The 19,502-nt window shown below is 43.5% G+C and overlaps 1 protein-coding gene and 1 pseudogene across 29 annotated transcripts in view; both read left to right on the top strand.

Moving 5' to 3' along the window:
• Window positions 1-217: 217 nt before the first annotated feature.
• LOC106570799 (zinc-binding protein A33-like) lies at window positions 218-5,624 on the top strand (annotated as a pseudogene).
• Window positions 5,625-6,062: 438 nt separating this feature from the next.
• LOC100195738 (calcium/calmodulin-dependent protein kinase type II subunit beta) overlaps window positions 6,063-19,502 on the top strand; it is a 190,945-nt gene continuing 177,505 nt past the window's right edge. For 16 of the 29 annotated variants that reach the window (XM_045695301.1, XM_045695306.1, XM_045695305.1 and 13 more), the window contains exons 1-2: window positions 6,065-6,409; window positions 18,673-18,767. In XM_045695301.1, coding sequence (XP_045551257.1) covers window positions 6,348-6,409; window positions 18,673-18,767 — 157 coding nt within the window. In that variant the 5' untranslated portion in view covers window positions 6,065-6,347. Of the gene's footprint in view, window positions 6,410-18,672; window positions 18,768-19,502 lie in introns of all 29 variants that reach the window. The other 13 variants (XM_045695302.1, XM_045695300.1, XM_045695299.1 and 10 more) reach the window with 3 other exon arrangements.

Here is a 19,502-nt window from a genome sequence, read left to right as displayed (position 1 = left end):
AGACCTACACAAGGTTTTAAAAGCACATCAGAACAAGTGACTTCAGAACAAGTGAGCATTCAGCTAATTAACTGTCTCTGACGTAAATGTCCACAGTGAAGCGAGACAGACAGATTTAGCTTCACAACATTTGTAATATCGAGTTGAAGCATTACCTAATAAGAACATTAGAACAATGATAATGATGTCAATTTCTAAAAGGTCATTGGCTGTGTTCATGTCAACTGTCTGTGGCAACCCCCCAGGGCCCATGATGGTACAGTAGTAATCTACTGGTTTGGAAACAAGGGAAAGAAAAGGTGCGTACGAAATATCACACTTATCCCATTATAGTGCACTACTTCTGACCAGAGTCTTATGGGTCCTTGTCCATAGTGTACTACTTAGGGAATAGGGTGCCATTTGGAAACAGTGAAAGAGAGAGAAGCAGCAACTTCACAATGAGTCATTGATCTAACTAACAAGGCTAATTGGAAGCAATTATGTGGAATTAGGTACTGACTGAAGAGTTATTGACTTATAGTACAGACAGGTAGTATGGAGTACACACTGGATATCACTGAATCAGTAAAGAGAAACTAACAGTATGATATTCAGTTATGGATTCCCAAGTTAAACAGCGTTTGACATGCTTCGAAGTACGGTAATGGAATATTTTGAATTTTTTTTGTCACGATACTCGCCGGCGCGTCACTCTTCAGATAGTGTCTTGAACGCAAGAACAAAACGCAGCTTTTGGATATAACTATGGATTATTTGGAACCAAAACAACATTGGTTATTGAAGTAGAAGTCCTGGGAGTGCATTCTGACAAAGAACAGCAAAGGTAATCCAATTTTTCTTATAGTAAATCTGAGTTTGGTGAGTGCCAAACTTGGTGGGTGTCAAAATAGCTAGCCATGATAGCCGGGCTATCTACTCAGAATATTGCAAAATGTGCTTTCACCGAAAAGCTATTTTAAAATCGGACACCGCGATTGCATAAAGGAGTTCTGTATCTATAATTCTTAAAATAATTGTTATGTTTTTTGTGAACGTTTATCGTGAGTAATTTAGTAAATTCACCGGAAGTTTTCGGTGGGTATGCTAGTTCTGAACAAAACATGCTAATGTAAAAAGCTGGTTTTTGATATAAATATGAAATTGATTGAAAAAAACATGCATGTATTGTATAACATAATGTCCTAGGAGTGTCATCTGATGAAGATCATCAAAGGTTAGTGCTGCATTTAGCTGTGGTTTTGGTTTTTGTGACATTATATGCTAGCTTGAAAAATGGGTGTGTGATTATTTCTGGCTGGGTACTCTCTTGACATAATCTAATGTTTTGCTTTCGTTGTAAAGCCTTTTTGAAATCGGACAATGTGGTTCGATAAAGGAGAGTCTTGTCTTTAAAATGGTGTAAAATAGTCATATGTTTGAAAAATGGAAGTTTTAGCATTTTTTAGGTATTTGTAATCCGCGCCACGCTATAACATTGGATATTGGTGAGGCGTTCCGCTAGTCTAGATGTAAGAGGTTTTAAGACTGTTTTCAGGTTTGTTGAAAGATCAATATATTTAAAATTGAGAAGTGTCCTCAAACTGATGTTTCATTGTTTTATTTCTTAGTTAATCATTTATCACAGCATGTCTGTAGACCATCAAGTGTGCTGAACAGAACAGAGGTGCCATTTGCAAAGTGAAGGACAGTAGGATACTAGCAGTATCGTGACAGAAAAAAGGCAGATAAATGATCTCTCCTGGATTGTTTTCTGGGCTGTCATATTTGTTCAGAGACTTTCAGAGAGCCTGTTTCAGAGAGCCTGTTTCTCCAGGCTGCCATCACAGCTACTGTTCCAGCTGTCTGGAGACATTCTGGGATCAGAACAAATACAGTGCCTTGCAAAAGTATTCATCCCCCCCTGGAATTTTTCCTATTTTGTTGCATTACAACCTGTAATTTAAATGGATTTTATTTGGATTTCACGTAATGGACATAGACAAAATAGTCCAAATTGGTCAAATGAAAAAAATTACTTGATTCAAAAAATTCGAACAAATTTCAAATGAAAAAGTGATACATGCATATGTATTCACCCCCTTTACTATGAAGCCCACCAAAACTCATGGACCAGGCAAGGAGGGCATTAATCAGAGAGGCAACATAGAGACCAAAGATAATCCTGAAGGAGCTGCAAAGCTCCACAGCGAAGATTGGAGTATCTATCCGTAGGACCACTTTAAGCTGTACACTCCACAGAGCTGGGCTTTACGGAAGAGTGGCCAGAAAAAAAGCCATTGCTTAACCTCTCTAGGGTCGGCGGGACGAAATCGTCCCACCTACGTAACAGCCAGTAGAATCCTGTGGCGCGTTATTCAAATACCTTAGAAATGCTATTACTTCAATTTCTCAAACATATGACTATTTTACACCATTTTAAAGACAAGACTCTCGTTAATCTAACCACACTGTCCGATTTCAAAAAGGCTTTACAACGAAAACAAAACATTAGATTATGTCAGCAGAGTACCCAGCCAGAAATAATCAGACACCCATTTTTCAAGCTAGCATATAATGTCACAAAAACCCAGAAGACAGCTAAATGCAGCACTAACCTTTGATGATCTTCATCAGATGACAACCCTAGGACATTATGTTATACAATACATGCATGTTTTGTTCAATCAAGTTCATATTTATATCAAAAACCAGCTTTTTACATTAGCATGTGACGTTCAGAACTAGCATACCCCCCGCAAACTTCCGGTGAATTTACAAAAAATTTACTAAATTACTCACGATAAACGTTCACAAAAAGCATAACAATTATTTTAAGAATTATAGATACAGAACTCCTCTATGCACTCGATATGTCCGATTTTAAAATAGCTTTTCGGTGAAAGCACATTTTGCAATATTCTAAGTAGATAGCCCGGCATCACAGGGCTAGCTATTTAGACACCCAGCAAGTTTAGCCTTCACCAAACTCCGATTTACTATTAGAAAAGTTTGATTACCTTTGGTGTTCTTCGTCAGAATGCACTCCCAGGACTTCTACTTCAATAACAAATGTTGGTTTGGTCCCAAATAATCCATAGTTATATCCAAACAGCGGCGTTTTGTTCGTGCGTTCAGGACACTATCCGAAATGGTAAAGAAGGGTGATGAGCACGACGCATTTCGTGACAAAAAAATTCTAAATATTCCATTACCGTACTTCGAAGCATGTCAACCGCTGTTTAAAATACATTTTTATGCCATTTTTCTCATAAAAAAGCGATAATATTCCGACCGGGAATCTGCGTTTAGGTAAAAAGACGAAAGAAAATAAAGCACGGGGTCGACTCGTGCACGCGCCTAAGCCCATTGTCCTCTGATCGGCCACTTGCCAAAAGCGCAAATGTGTTTCAGCCTGGGGCTGCCTCGATATCATTCAGCTTTTTCCCGGGCTGTGAGAGCCTATGGGAGCCGTAGGAAGTGTCACGTTACAGCAAAGATCCTCAGTCTTCAATAAACAGAGACAAGAAGAACAAGATCTTGTCAGAGAGGGCACTTCCTGTAAGGAATCTTCTCAGGTTTTTGCCTGCCATATGAATTCTGTTATACTCACAGACACCATTCAAACAGTTTTAGAAACTTTAGGGTGTTTCTATCCAAAGCCAATAATTATATGCATATTCTAGTTACTGGGCAGGAGTAGTAACCAGATTAAATCGGGTACGTTTTTTATCCGGCCGTGTCAATACTGCCCCCTACCCCCAACAGGTTAAAGAAAAAAATAAGCCAACACGTTTTGTGTTTGCCAAAAGGCATGTGGGAGACTCCACAAACATATGGAAGAAGGTATTCTGGTCAGATCAGACTAAAATTGAGCTATTTGGCTGTCAAGAAAAATGCTATGTCTGGCGCAAACCCAACACCTTTCATCACCCCGAGAACACCATCCCATGCTGTGGGGAGGTTTTTCATCGGCAGGGACTGGAAAACTGGTCAGAATTGAAGGAATGATGGAAGGCGCTAAAGTCATGGAAATTCTTGAGGGAAACCTGTTTTAGTCTTCCAGAGATTTGAGACTGGGACGGAGTTTCACCTTCCAGCAGGACAATGACCCTAAGCATACTGCTAAAGCAACACTCGAGTGGTTTAAGGGGAAACATTTAAACGTCTTGGAATGGCCTAGTCAAAGCCCAGACCTCAATCCAATTAAGAATCTGTGGTATGACTTAAAGATTGCTGTACACCAGCGGAACCTATCCAACTTGAAGGAGCTGGAGCAGTTTTGCCTTGAAGAATGGCCAAAAATCCAAGTGGCTAGATGCGCCAAGCTTATAGAGACATACCACAAGAGACTGGCTCAAAAGGTGGCTCTACAAAGTATTGACTTTGGGGGGGGGAATAGTTATGCATGCTCAAGTTCTGCTTTTTGTCTTATTTATTGTTTGTTTCACAATAAAACATATTTTGTATCTTCAAAGTGGTAGGCATGTTGTGTAAATCAAATGATACAAACCCCCCAAAAATCAATTTTAATTCCAGGTTGTAAGGCAACAAAATAGGAAAAATGCCAAGGGGGTAAATACTTTCGCAAGCCACTGTACAAGAACTGTCTGGTCTGTAAGAGGAAATCTTCTAAGGAAGATTCACTTGATTCAAGATTCGCTGTAATTCACTTTTCATTGGAGAAGCTTCCTGACAAAGATTGAGGGAGAGATGGGAGTCCAGGGTAGAGTGTGAAGCGGGAAGGGGGATACTGTTTCAGAGGAAGGCATGTCTAGAATGTCTAGAATCAGATTTAGAGTCATTGCAGAACAGGCGGGACAAATGTAAAAACATTGAAAAGACGTACAATGAAATGCAATACTCCAAGAAACAGCTGCTATCCACAGAGACAGACCAGAGGTGAGTTTGAGAAGCTTCACCAGTTCCTGAGAGAGGTAGAGGAGGCCAGACTGGCAGCACTGAGGAAGGAAGAGGAGGAGAAGGGGAAGACGATTGCCAGAGAGATGAAGAACATTCAGGACCATATTTCTTCTCTCACAGAAAACATCACTGCTGTGAAACAAGAATTCCTGAAACGAGAGGTGCCATTTCTCAAGAGCTACAAACACACCCAGACATTCTCCAGAGCCCAGTACACACTGCCGGATCCACAGCTGGTCTCAGGAGCACTGATAGATGTGGCCAAATACCTGAGCAACCTGCAGTTCAGAGTCTGGGAGAATATGCAGGGGATTGTAGAATACACTCCAGTGATTCTGGACCCCAACACTGCTTCCCGCTGGCTCTCTCTGCCTGATGATCTGACCAGTGTGAGACATTTAGGCAAAAGGCAGCAGCTCCCTGACAACCCAGAGAGGAACACCATTTGCATCACAGTTCTGGGCTCTGAGGGGTTCAGCTCAGGAAAGCTCAGCTGGGAGGTGGAGGTGGGGGACCACCCTCACTGGTATACAGGTGTGGCCAAGGAGTCGATCAACAGGAACGGGGAAGCATCTGAAAACCCAGAGTATGCATACTGGGCTATGCACCAGAGTAGTGGTCAGTACTGGGCAGGACATGAGACCCTCACTCTGAAGAGGAGACCCCAGAGGATCAGATTACAGCTGGACTACAGACAGAGGGGTAATGTCACAACAGAATGAAGCTGTTATAGAATTATTTCAATATAGACCACATCCTGTAGCATGTGTAAAGGAAGTTATTTGACAGCTCAATATGATTTACTGCAGCTGTTGCATTGGGCAGTCCATACCACAACCATGTACCTTGAAACATTTTCTATATTATTATTTGTTTAATATACTTGCATGACTGTAGGCCTATTCTAACATTACATAGGCCTAGGCCTACAGACGATTACAATACATACAGATTGATTTTAATGTAGGCTATTGTTTGTAATGCATTGCCATTGCATTTTATATCTGTCATTGAAATAATTTGAATCTACATCATACCCCTTCCACCAAACACAAATAGCTTATTACATCTGCCCATGTTTGGAAGTACTGTACACACGGGTAGTTAAGCGCAGCGCCCAAACGAGGGCAGCGCTGAGCAGCTCTCGTCACAGGTCTTTGGAGCGCTTCACCATTTGCTGTCAAGCGCACTGGGTGAGGAACGATAGGGTACAGTAAGTAGATAGATAGTGGGATAGACGAGGTAAAGCAAGCCAACTTGGTCGCTCGCTCGCTCGCCTGCCTGCATTCCTTATCAAACCGAAACCTATCCGCTGCCGTACAAGTCTATCTTTGAATCGCCGCAGCTCAGAAAGAACACGCATATTTTGAGATAAAGTACATATCGCGCAGGAGGATCATATCAAGCGAAGGAGCAACCGTGAGAGAAGCACGAGATACGGAGACATGGCTGCGACAACCTGTACACGATTCACGGACGATTTTCAGCTATACGAAGAGCTGGGAAAGTAAGCTTATTTATTGTGGTTATTTGCATGAATGGGAATGTGTGACTGGCTGACTGTTGTCGTTAGTTTGCGTCAGGGAGCTGTGTTGTTACCGTTGTCTTTTTCAACAGCAGCGCAACTCTCTCTCAATTTCAATTTCAATTTAATAGGCTTTATTGGCATGGTAAACATATGCTTACATTACCAAAGCAAGTGAAATAGATAATAAACAAAGTGAAATAAACAATAAAAAAAGAACAGTAAACATTACACTAACAAAAGTTCCAAAATAATAAAGACATTTCAAATGTCTCACTCTCATTTCTCTCTCTCTCTATCTCTCTCACACACACTCACAATAAATGATTGTTCCCTGCGCTCTTTAAAAAAGTAGTCAAAACTATCCAAAAATGTATCCATACTCTAGGCACTGGACACTGGGCACTATAGCGCGTCGGTTGGCGAGCTACACCGCTCTCCAAATCGCCCCTCTCTCTCTCCCGGTCCGCTATCAGCAGGCAAAGCGACCCGGGAGACAGTGACATTTTGAGCTGTCGAAGAGCGGGGCGGCAGTTTGCCGTAAATAATGTGTAACTGGCCTTTTTCCCTTTATTCAGATTATGACCTCTCACTTTCGGTTATTTGAAAATTAAATAATCCCCAAATATCGCTATTTTTAAAACAAGACATAGAAAGTTGGTTGCAATTTCAATTTAATCCACCAGAAAAGACAGAACAAATATTACAACAAATATTGTGTTTCAATTCCAATATACTAATGTTTTTTTTTTAAACGTAGAATCTTTCTAAATGATATCATAAATAAAAATGGTGGAGTTCTGTCACACATGCAGCTAACAAAAATATATGGAAACGTCTCCTCTACCCAAAACTACAACCAACTAATTGCAGCATTTTTGCAAATATGAAAGAGGTAAGTGAAACGGGGGAAAAGTAAGTAACTTGTCTGTCGACCCTGCATTAAATACCAAAATTGGTTAAAGAAAATTGTGATAAATAAAAAAAAGTATACCAGTTTCAATTAAAGACCAAAAAAATGGACAGCTGTGCAATATAGATGGCAAGATACAGTAGTTGGGAAGATATTTTCGATGTACCATTCCATGGAACATGGTTTATGAACTGATGCGCAAAAAAAGGGCGGATTCAAAACTCAGTTTTCCATTTAAATTATTATGCAACATTCTTGCAACCAATAGAATGTTATATACAGTATATGGGGCATACAACCATCCCAGCTCTTCATATTTTCTGCGAAGAGACAGATTCATTAGATCATTTGTTTTGGTACTGTCCAAATGTAGCTTGTTGATGGTCACATGTCCAGGAATGGCTGAACAAATGTAACATTTACCTGGAGCGAACATGCTGACCACACCGCTAGCGTAGCAAAAAACATTTGCACATACAGTTGAAGTCGGAAGTTTACATACACCTTAGCCAAATACATTTAAATTCAGTTTTTCACAATTCCTGACATTTAACCCTTGTAAAAATTCCCTGTCTTACGTCAGTTAGATCACCACTTTATTTTAAGAATGTGAAATGTCAGAATAATAGTAGAGAGAAGGATTTATTTCAGCTTTTATTTCTTTCATCACATTCCCAGTGGGTCAGAAGTTTACATACACTCAATTAGTATTTGGTAGCATTGCCTTTAAATTGTTTAACTTGGGTCAAACATTTCAGGTAGCCTTCCACAAGCTTCCCACAATAGGGTGGGTGAATTTTGGCCCATTCCTCCTGACAGAGCTAGCATAACTGAGTCAGGTTTGTAGGCCTCTTTGCTCGCTCGCACACGCGTTTTCAGTTCTGTCCACAAATGTTCTATATGATTGAGGTCAGGGCTTTATGATGGCCACTCCAGTACCTTGACTTTGTTGTCCTTAAGCCATTTTGCTACAACTTTGGAAGTATGCTTGGGGTACATTTGGAAGACCCATTTGTGACCTAGCTTTAACTTCCTGACTGATGTCTTGAGATGTTGCTTCAATATATCCACATCATTTTCCTGCCTCGTGATGCCATCTATTTTGTGAAGTGCACCAGTCCCTCCTGCAGCGAAGCACCCCCACAACATGATGCTGCCACCCCCATGCTTCAAGGTTGGATGGTGTTCTTCAGCTTGCAAGCCTCCCCCTTTTTCCTCCAAACATAACGATGGTCATTATGGCCAAACAGTTCTATTTTTGTTTCATCAGACCAGAAGACATTTCTCCAAAAAGTACGATCTTTGTCCCCATGTGCAGTTGCAAACCGTCGTCTGGCTTTTTTGTGGCGGTTTTGGAGCAGTGGCTTCTTCCTTGCTTAGCGGCCTTTCAGGTTATGTCGATATAGGACTCGTTTTACTGTGGATATGGATACTTTGGTACCTGTTTCCTCTAGCATCTTCACAAGGTCCTTTGCTGTTGTTCTGGGATTGATTTGCACTTTTCACACCAAAGTACGTTCATCTCTAGGAGACAGAACGCGTCTCCTTCCTGAGCGGTATGACGGCTGCGTGGTCCCATGGTGTTTATACTTGCGTACTATTGTTTGTACAGATGAACGTGGTACTGTCAGGCATTTGGAAATTGCTCCCAAGAGTGACCCAGACTTGTGGAGGTCTACAATTTTTTTTTCTGAGGTCTTGGCTGATTTCTTTTGATTTTCCCATGAGGTCAAGCAAAGAGGCACTGAGTTTGAAGGTAGGCCTTGTAATATATCCACAGGTACACCTCCAATTGACTCAAATGATGTCAATTAGCCTATCAGAAGCTTCTAAAGCCATGACATAATTTTCTGGAATTTTCCAAGCTGTTTAAAGGCACAGTCAACTTAGTGTATGTAAACTTCTGACCCACTGGAATTGTGATACAGTGAATTATAAGTGAAATAATCTGTCTGTAAACAATTGTTGGAAGAGTTTGTCACGCTCTGACCTAGGAGAGCTGTGTTTTCTCTGTTTAGCTAGGCCAGGGTGTGATATGTGGGTGGGCATTCTATGTTTTTGTTTCTGTGTTTTGGCCGGGTATGGTTTCCAATCAGAGGCAGCTGTCTATCGTTGTCTCTGATTGGAAGCCATACTTAGGCAGCCTGTTTTTCCCTGTGTTTTCGTGGGATCTTATTTTTGTGCAGCTGTGTTTGTGCAGCCCCAGAACGTCACGTTTGTTTCAGATTCACCTGTTTATTGTTTTGTTCGAGTTCACAAATAAAATATGTGGAACCACTGGCACGCTGCGCCTTGGCTAATTTATGACAGGGAATTCGAAGACAGCACTCGTGACAGAAGATCCCACCAAAAGAAAGCCAAGCAGCGTGCGCTCACCAAGAAGACGAGCAGGACCAAGCAGTGTGGATCAGAGGACTGGACCTGGGAAGAGATCCTGGATGGGGCAGGACCTTGGACAAGGCCGGGAGAGTATCGCCGCCCGCCGGAGGAGATAGAGGCAGCGAAGGCGGAACGGCGATACTGGGAAGAACGGCCAAGAGAGCTACAGGAGCCCGAGAGGCAGCACACGGGTAGATTGGCTAAGGCGGGTTTAAGACCTAAGCCAACTCCCCGTGCTTACCGTGGGGAGCGAGTGACTGTACAAGCACCGTGTTATGCGGTGGTGTGCACAGTGTCACCCATGCGCACTCACAGCCCGGTGCGCTCGGTGCAAGCTCCTCACCATTGTCGTGCTAAGGTTGGCACTCAGCCAGCTTGGAGTATGCCCGCTCAGCATTCCTGCCCTCCAGTGCGCCTCCAGAGCCCAGTACGTCCTGTGCCTGCTCCGCGAACTCTCCTTCCAGTGCGCCACCATAGCCCAGTACGTCCTGTGCAAGCTCCTCGCACTCTTCCTCCAGTGCGCCTCCGGAGCCCAGTACGTCCTGTGCCTGCTTCTCGCACTCTTCCTCCAGTGCGCCTCCAGAGCCCAGTACGTCCTGTGCATGCTCCTCGCACTCTTCCTCCAGTGCGCCTCCAGAGCCCAGTACGTCCTGTGCATGCTCCTCGCACTCTTCCTCCAGTGTGCCTCCAGAGCCCAGTACGTCCTGTGCCTGCTCCTCGCACTCTTCCTCCAGTGCGCCTCCATAGCCCAGTGCGTCCTGTGCCTGGTTCTCACACTCTTCCTCCAGTACGCCTCCATAGCCCAGTATTGCCGGTGCCTGCTTTGAGCACTCGGTCCTCAGTGCGTCTCCCCAGTCCGGTGAGACCTGTTCCAGCTCCACGAATAAAGCCTCCAGTGATAATCTATGGTCCGAAGCCTGTAGAGATGATCCATGGCACGAAGCCTCTAGTGATGATCCATGACCCGGAGCCTGTAGGGATGTTCCATGGCACGAAGCCTCCAGAGGTAATCCATGGCCCGGAGCCTGTAGAGATAATCCATGGCAAGAAGCCTGTAGGGATTATCTATGGTCCGGAGCCTGTAGGGATAATCCATGGCACGAAGCCTGTAGGGATAATCCATGGCCCGGCACCTGTAGAGATGATCCATGGCACGAAGCCTCCAGTGATAATCCAGGGCACGGAACCTGTATTGATGATCCAAGGCATGGAGCTTGCAACAACGGTCCCTAGTCCGGAACCTACAACGACGCTCTCCAGTCCGGAGCCTTCGGCGACGCTTCTCAGTCCGGAGCCTCCAGCGACGCTTCTTAGCCCGGAGCCTCCAGTGACGCTCCTCAGTCCGGAGCCTCCAGTGACGCTCCTCAGCCCGGAGCCTCCAGTGACGCTTCTGAGCCCGGAGCCTCCAGCGATGCTCCTCAATCCGGAGTCTTCAACGGCGGTCTGCAGCCCGGAGCCTCCAGTGACGCTCCTCAGTCCGGAGCCTCCAGCGAAGCTCCCCAGTCCGGAGCCTCCAGCGACGCTCTCCAGTCCGGAGCCTCCAGCGACGCTCTCCAGTCCGGAGCCTCCAGCGACGGTCTGCAGCCCAGAGTCTTCAACGGCGGTCTGCAGCCCAGAGTCTTCAACGGCGGTCTGCAGCCCAGAGTCTTCAACGGCGGTCTGCAGCCCAGAGACTTCAACGGCGGTCTGCAGCCCAGAGTCTTCAACGGCGGTCTGCAGCCCAGAGTCTTCAGCGGCGGCCTTCAGCCCAGAGTCTTCAGCAGCGGTTGGCGTTCCAAAGCCTCCAGCGATGATCCACGGTCTGGTTCCTCCAGACACACAGAAGCGGGAGGATCAGTGAGCGGGGGTGGGGGGGGGTGCTACGCCCGGAACCAGAGCCGCCGCCAATTATAGATGCCCACCCGGACCCTCCCCAATAGCTTCAGGTTTGCAGCCGGGAGTCCGCACCTTTGGGGGGGTACTGTCATGCTCTGACCTAGGAGAGCTGTGTTTTCTCTGTTTAGCTAGGCCAGCGTGTGATAGGTGGGTGGGCATTCTATGTTTTTGTTTCTATGTTTTGGCCGGGTATGGTTTCCAATCAGAGGCAGCTTTCTATCGTTGTCTCTGATTGGAAGCCATACTTAGACAGCCTGTTTTTCCCTGTGTTTTCGTGGGATCTTGTTTTTGTGCAGCTGTGTTTGTGCAGCCCCAGAACGTCACGTTTGTTTCACTTTCAGCTGTTTATTGTTTTGTTCGAGTTCACAAATAAAATATGTGGAACTACCGGCACGCTGCGCCTTGGCTAATTTATGACAGGGAATTCGAAGACAGCACTCGTGACAGAGTTACTTGTGTCATGCACAAAGTAGATGTCCTAACCGACTTGCCAAAACTATAGTTTGTTAACAAGAAATTTGTGGAGTGGTTGAAAAACGAGTTTAAATGACTCCAACCTAAGTGTATGTAAACTTCCAACTTCAACTGTAGATGTTATCCAGTCATTTCACCCACACTGCTCGCGTGCCTCTAAAACAGAAATAGGTTATATTTGTGACGCTCAGTGCGCTGCGAGTCCAGCCTCTCCCGTCTCCTCATTGGTTTTTAAGAGCATATACCCACGTGGGTGATTGAAAGATGAACTGACATCCACACTCCAGTCGGTTGTAGTAATGTATCGGAAAGTTGGTTGCCAACCACCATATAAAGTCAAAAGAAGTATCAAAAAGAAGCCTGAGGAAGGAGGAGAGATGACATGAAAGGAATTCCGTTTTATGGATTAATTGTCGGAGTAGAGGACCTTGTGCATTTCAGGTAAAATAACAACCCAATGTTTATATCCCAGCAAGCTCGCTAGCTAAATTTCCATAAATGTTTAATGCTTTTTGACCTGCCAACAAATTAATATAATTGGTTCAGAGTTTGTTTTCATATTTCATCCTGCGTGGCCTGATCATGTCTGGTGTGGGGGTACAAAATCAACATGTGTGAGGAAGGCATGTCTAGAATGTCTAGAATCAGATTTAGAGTCATTGCAGAACAGGCGGGACAAATGTACAAACATTGAAAAGACGTACAATGAAATGCAATACTCCAAGAAGCAGCTGGTATCCACAGAGACAGATCAGAGGTGAGTTTGAGAAGCTTCACCAGTTCCTGAGAGAGGCAGAGGAGGCCAGACTGGCAGCACTGAGGGAGGAAGAGGAGGAGAAGAGGAAAATGATTGCTAGAGAGATGAAGAACATTCAGGACCATATTTCTTCTCTCACAGAAAGCATCACTGCTGTGAAACAAGAATTCCTGAAATGAGAGGTGCCATTTCTCAAGAGTTACAAACACACCCAGACATTCTCCAGAGCCCAGTACACACTGCCGGATCCACAGCTGGTCTCAGGAGCACTGATAGATGTGGCCAAATACCTGAGCAACCTGCAGTTCAGAGTCTGAGAGAATATGCAGGGGATTGTCAAATACACTCCTGTGATTCTGGACCCCAACACTGCTTCCCGCTGGCTCTCTCTCTCTGATCTGACCAGTGTGAGACATTTAGGCAAAAGGCAGCAGCTCCCTGACAACCCAGAGAGGAATACCATTTGCATCACAGTTCTGGGCTCTGAGGGGTTCAGCTCAGGAAAGCTCAGCTGGGAGGTGGAGGTGGGGGACCATCCTCACTGGTATAGAGGTGTGGCCAAGGAGTAGATCAACAGGAACGGGGAAGCATCTGAAAACCCAGAGTATGCATACTGGGCTATGCACCAGAGTAGTGGTCAGTATTGGACAGGACATGAGACCATCATCTATCCCAGCCAGCTCTAGGTAGAGTATTGGTGGTTTCAAATTTGTTCCATTTAAGAATGCTGGAGGCCAGCGTGTTCTTATGAACCTTCAATTCCTTCGATCTCATGGCTTGGTTTTTGCTCTAACATGAACTGTCAACTGTGCGACCTTATGTAGACAGGTGTGTGCCTGTCTGTATCAGGGTCTTCTCCTGAGCCTTGACAGTATAGGCCTATTTATTTGGTAAGACAGCTGTGCATGGCTGCATGTCACTGTACTAGACTGTAGGCTATGTTTTGGTTGTTTGGATCTTCACTCCCCTTTTGTTCACTGTTAATGTAACTAGCCTAAATGTAGATTGTGTCATAACTTTATCGATCTGATATTTTGTTTACTGTTAATGTAACTAGCCTAAATGTAGATTGTGTCATAACTTTATCGATCTGATATTTTGTTTACTGTTAATGTAACTAGCCTAAATGTAGATTGTGTCATAACTTTATCGATCTGATATTTTGTTTACTGTTAATGTAACTAGCCTAAATGTAGATTGTGTCATAACTTTATCGATCTGATATTTTGTTTACTGTTAATGTAACTAGCCTAAATGTAGATTGTGTCATAACTTTATCGATCTGATATTTTGTTTACTAGGCCTACTACTTGGTACCTCTGTTTTGTTCTGTTGACATTGGTTCGCATTCACAGTTGCGTTTGTATTCAAAACGCTATTCAGTATTTTTGTTTGGATGCATGAATAACTAGTCTACTACTTTCTGCATTTAGATCTCATTATTTTGGCAAGACAGCTGTGTGTACGGCTGCGTTCACATAGGGCATTCACCAATTTAAAAACAGACTATCTATCTTGTAGCCTATTTTCATTACCAAACCGGCCTAGCTGTAGGGGGCTGTATATTGTGCTGATACAGCACAGCAGAGATAGGCTAAAGATTTCAAAATCACTCAATGATCTCAGAGTCTTGGTATATTAACTTGATATTTATTGTGGTATAGCGTGATTATAGAAGCAGAATTCAATATCATTTCAATGCAAGAACTCCCCAAATTGTGCCCCCTCACCGATTTCAACTGCCCCCTAAGTCACTTTATCCTGGTGCCGGGTCTGATAGGACTGTCTGGGAGTGGTTTGAGTGGGTAGGGGAAAACTGAAAATTTGCAGGAAAGGTTTGGAACTCTCGTTCTTATCGGTCTATTAACTAATTTACCGCATGGTGATGTCATCACGGAAGGCCTTAAAATCCTTCCCACCAAAACAGGCTAAAATTTCAGGAAGTCTTTTCAAACAGTTCTTACACTTAAAGGGCATTATCATAATTTTCTAAATTTCACAGTATAATTCCAACTTCATATAGTTTGGAAATATACTGGGCCTTCAGAAAGTATTCACCCCCTTGAATTTCTCAATTTTTGTTGTTACACCCTGAATTAAATATTAATAAAATTGAGATTTTTTTGTCACTGACCTACACACAATACCCTGAGTAAAAAACATGAGTAAAAAACAAAAATGTTGGATGGTGTATCAATACACCCAGTCACTACAAATAACTCAGTTGCTGGAGAGGAATGAAACCGCTCAGGGATTTCACCATGAGACCAATGGTGACTTTAAAACAGTTACAGAGCTTAATGGTTGTGATAAAAGAAAACTGAGGATGGATCAACAACATTGTAGTTACTCCACAATACTAACCTAATTGACAGAGTGAAAAGAAGGAAGGCTGTATAGAATATAAATATTCCAAAACATGCATCTTGTTTGCAACAAGACACTACAAAAAATGTGGCAAAGCAATTAACTTTTTGTCTTTAATACAAAGTGTTATGTTTGGGGCACATCCAATACAACACATCACTGACTACCACTCCCCATATTTTCAAGTATAGTGTCGGCTGCATCATGTTATGGGTATGCTTGTAATCGTTAAGGACTGGGGAGTTTTTCAGGATTGGAAAGAAACGGAATAGAACTAAGCACAGGCAAAATCCTAGAGGAAAACCTAGTTCAGTCTGCTTTTCACCAGACACTGGAAGATGAAATCACCTTTCAGCAGGACAATACCCTAAAACATAAGGCCAAATCTACGCTGGAGATGATTAGAAAGAAGACAGTGAATGTTGCTGAGTGGCCGAGTTATAGTTTTAACTTAAATCTGCTTGGAAATCTATGGCAATACCTGAAAATGGTTGTCTAGCAATGATCAACAACGAATTTGACATAACTTTAAGAATTTGTTTAAGAATAATGGGCAAATGTTGCACAATCCAGGTGTGGAAAGCTTTTAGAGACTTACTCAGAAAGACACAGCTGTAATCGCTGGCAAAGGTGCTTCTACAAAGTATTAACTTGGGAGTGAATACTTACGTAAATTCAATAGTTGTGTTTTTCGTTTTCAATAAATGAGCTATTGAAAGTGTTTCACTTACTATGGGGTGTAGATGGGTGATTTTATTTAAATTTGAATCCATTTTGAATTGAGGCTGTAACACAACAAAATGTGGAACAAGTCAAGGGGTATGAATCATTTCTGAAGGCACTATATAAACTCAGCAAAAAAAAGAAACGTCCCTTTATCAGGACCCTGTCTTTCAAAGATAATTAGTAAAAATCCAAATAACTTCACAGATCTTCATTGTAAAGGATTTAAACACTGTTTCCCATGCTTGTTCAATGAACCACAAACAATTAATGAACATGCACCTGTGGAATGGTCGTTAAGACACTAACAGCTTACAGACGGTAGGCAATTAAGGTCACAGTTATGACAACTTAGGACAGTAAAGAGGCCTTTCTACTGACTCTGAAAACACCAAAAGAAAGATGCCCAGGGTTCCTGCTCATCTGCGTGAACGTGCCTTAGGCATGCTGCAAGGAGGCATGAGGACTGCAGATGTGGCCAGGGCAATAAATTGCAATGTCCGTACTGTGAGACACCTAAGACAGCGCTACAGGGAAACAGGATGGACAGCTGATCGTCCTCGCAGTGGCAGACCACGTGTAACAACACCAGCACATGATCAGTACATCCGAACATCACACCTGCGGGACAGGTACAGGATGGCAACAAAAAATGCCAGAGTTACACCAGGGAAGCACAGTCCCTCTATCAGTGCTCAGACTGTCCGCAATAGGCTGAGAGAGGCTGGACTGAGGGCTTGTAGGCCTGTTGTAAGGCAGGTCCTCACCAGACATCACTGGCAACAACGTCGCCTATGGGCACAAACCCACCGTCGCTGGACCCGACAGGACTGGCAAAAAGACGAGTCGCGGTTTTGTCTCACCAGGGGTGATAGTCGGATTCACGTTTATCGTCGAAGGAATGAGCGTTACACCGAGGCCTGTACTCTGGAGCGGGATCGATTTGGAGGTGGAGGGTCCGTCATGGTCTGGGGCGGTGTGTCACAGCATCATCGGACTGAGCTTGTTGTCATTGCAGGCAATCTCAAAGCTATGCGTTACAGGGAAGACATCCTCCTCCCTCACGTGGTACCCTTCCTGCAGGCTCATCCTGACATGACCCTCCAGCATGACAATGCCACCAGCCATACTGCTCGTTCTGTGCGTGATTTCCTGCAAGACAGGAATGTCAGTGTTCTGCCATGGCCAGCGAAGAGCCCGGATCTCAATCCCATTGAGCACGTCTGGGACCTGTTGGATCGGAGCATGAGGGCTAGGGCCATTCCCCCCAGAAATGTCCGGGAACTTGCAGGTGCCTTGGTGGACGAGTGGGGTAACATCTCACAGCAAGAACTGGCAAATCTGGTGCAGCCCATGAGGAGGAGATGCACTGTAGCACTTAATGCAGCTGGTGGCCACACCAGATACTGACTGTTACTTTTGATTTTGACCCCCCCTTTGTTCAGGGACACATTATTCAATTTCTGTTAGTCACATGTCTGTGGAACTTGTTCAGTTTATGTCTCAGTTGTTGAATCTTGTTATGTTCATACAAATATTTACACATGTTAAGTTTTCTGAAAATAAACGCAGCTGACAGTGAGAGGACGTTTCTTTTTTTGCTGAGTTCATAAGACATGTCTATGTCCTGGAAAGTTGGATGTTATTTACAACGTCATTCTATTCACATTAGCGCACGTTAGCAACAACCGCCCCGGTATAGGGACACCGATCCTGTAGAGGTTAACCAACAATGCAGTTCAAGAAATAGAATATTTACTAAATAAACTTATTTTTTAAGTCACACAAGAAAATGACATAACAATAACAAGGCTATGTACAGGGGGTACCGGTACCGAGCCAATGTGCGGGGGTACAGGTTAGTCGAGGTAATTTGTAAAGTGACTATGCATAGATAATAAACAGTGAGTAGCAGCAGCAGAGTTTATAAAAGACAGGAACATCACGTTTTTGACTGCACTGGGCCTTAAACAAATCATAGTAAATTACATCTATTTGACAAGGCCACAACAGATATTTACCCTGCCCCCACCCCCCAATGGACATTTATCATTGTTACAGTTGTAAATGTGTATCAGAATTATATGTATTATTGTTTCATTCACTTTTCTTTTTGACCTGCAGTTGGAACTCTGTGTTTAAGAATTTCATTGTACCCTGCAATTACATCTGCGACCCTGTGCATGTGACTAATAATCAAATCTAAACTGCTTCCATTTGAATTTGGATACTTCATTAAAATTGACACGAAAAGCAAATCTTGGCAACGCTGATTTTGCGTTAGGCATATGTAAAAACAACAAACAACAGCAACAAATACACAAATACACACACCTTCTCTCTCACGTGTCTCTCTCTCACACACACACACACACACACACACACACACACACACACACACACACACACACACACACACACACACACACACACACACACACACACACACACACACACACACACACACACACACACACACAAAATCATCTTATATGATACAGTACTTGCTGACTTTGTGGAGTGAACCTCAGGGGAACCTGTTATGTAGACAAACTCTTACAGTATATTCTGTTACCATCATTATCATGCCAGCCCAGCCAGGTATAGAAGGCGGAGACACTTGCTGTGCTGGCAGAAAGCCTTATTATGCCGTAGGTTACTGTGTATACAATTCAGAGAAACTACTGTATAGCTCCCTCATTTTAACTATGAAATATGTCTGACTGGCTGTTCTGTTTCTTTTCTCTCTGTTTCCAGGGGAGCATTTTCAGTGGTGCGCAGATGTGTCAAGCTGTGTACTGGACAGGAATATGCTGCCAAAATAATCAACACCAAAAAGCTATCTGCAAGAGGTAAGCATAAACTCTGTCCCCAAGTGCTGTTTCACTTGTTGTCCACATTTGGTTGCACAGCTGTACTATCTATGAGCCAACAGGTATTATAAACCGGGCGGTTCAAGCCCTGTATGCTGATTGGCAGACAGCAATGGTATGTCAGACCGTATACCAAGGGTATGACAAAACATGTATTTTTACTGCTGTAATTAGATTGGTAACCTTTTTGAGAGAGAGAGAGAGAGAGAGAGAGAGAGAGAGAGAGAGAGAGGTCATGTTCATGGTGGGTCATGGCTCAGTCTTTTTAAACTTAACTATATATGACAGTGAATTCATTATAAACCTTTATGCATCGCATACATGCTGGCTTATTTTCTGCACTTGATTTGATTTGCTATCAGACTTTGTGTTGGCTTTTGGCTCATTGTATTTGATTATTATGGTTGATGTCTTGTAGCCTCAACATATTCCCCCCTGAGCCAGAGACAAGCATATCTCTCTTAACATGGTGAAGATGACACTGCATTTTCAGTATCTATCTCTCAGAGTTAAAGTGGAGTCTAGCTCATCCCATATTCTCACGGTTGATATTTTATTTAAATAGTTGATGCTCAGATTGCAATATGACTTGGAAGAGTGGAACCTAGCCTGCCACATGTCGGGAGCTGGTACTGTACCGTAGCTAGGTTACTAATCAGAACTGCTTACGTAAAACAGTAGGCCTGCTACATTATAGGACACATGGCTCTCTGT

Source organism: Salmo salar, chromosome ssa15, assembly GCF_905237065.1.
Source record: "Salmo salar chromosome ssa15, Ssal_v3.1, whole genome shotgun sequence".
Classification (NCBI taxonomy): domain Eukaryota; kingdom Metazoa; phylum Chordata; class Actinopteri; order Salmoniformes; family Salmonidae; genus Salmo; species Salmo salar.
The sequence above is the reverse complement of the archived record's forward strand: the minus strand, read 5'-3'. Positions and strand labels throughout refer to the sequence as shown.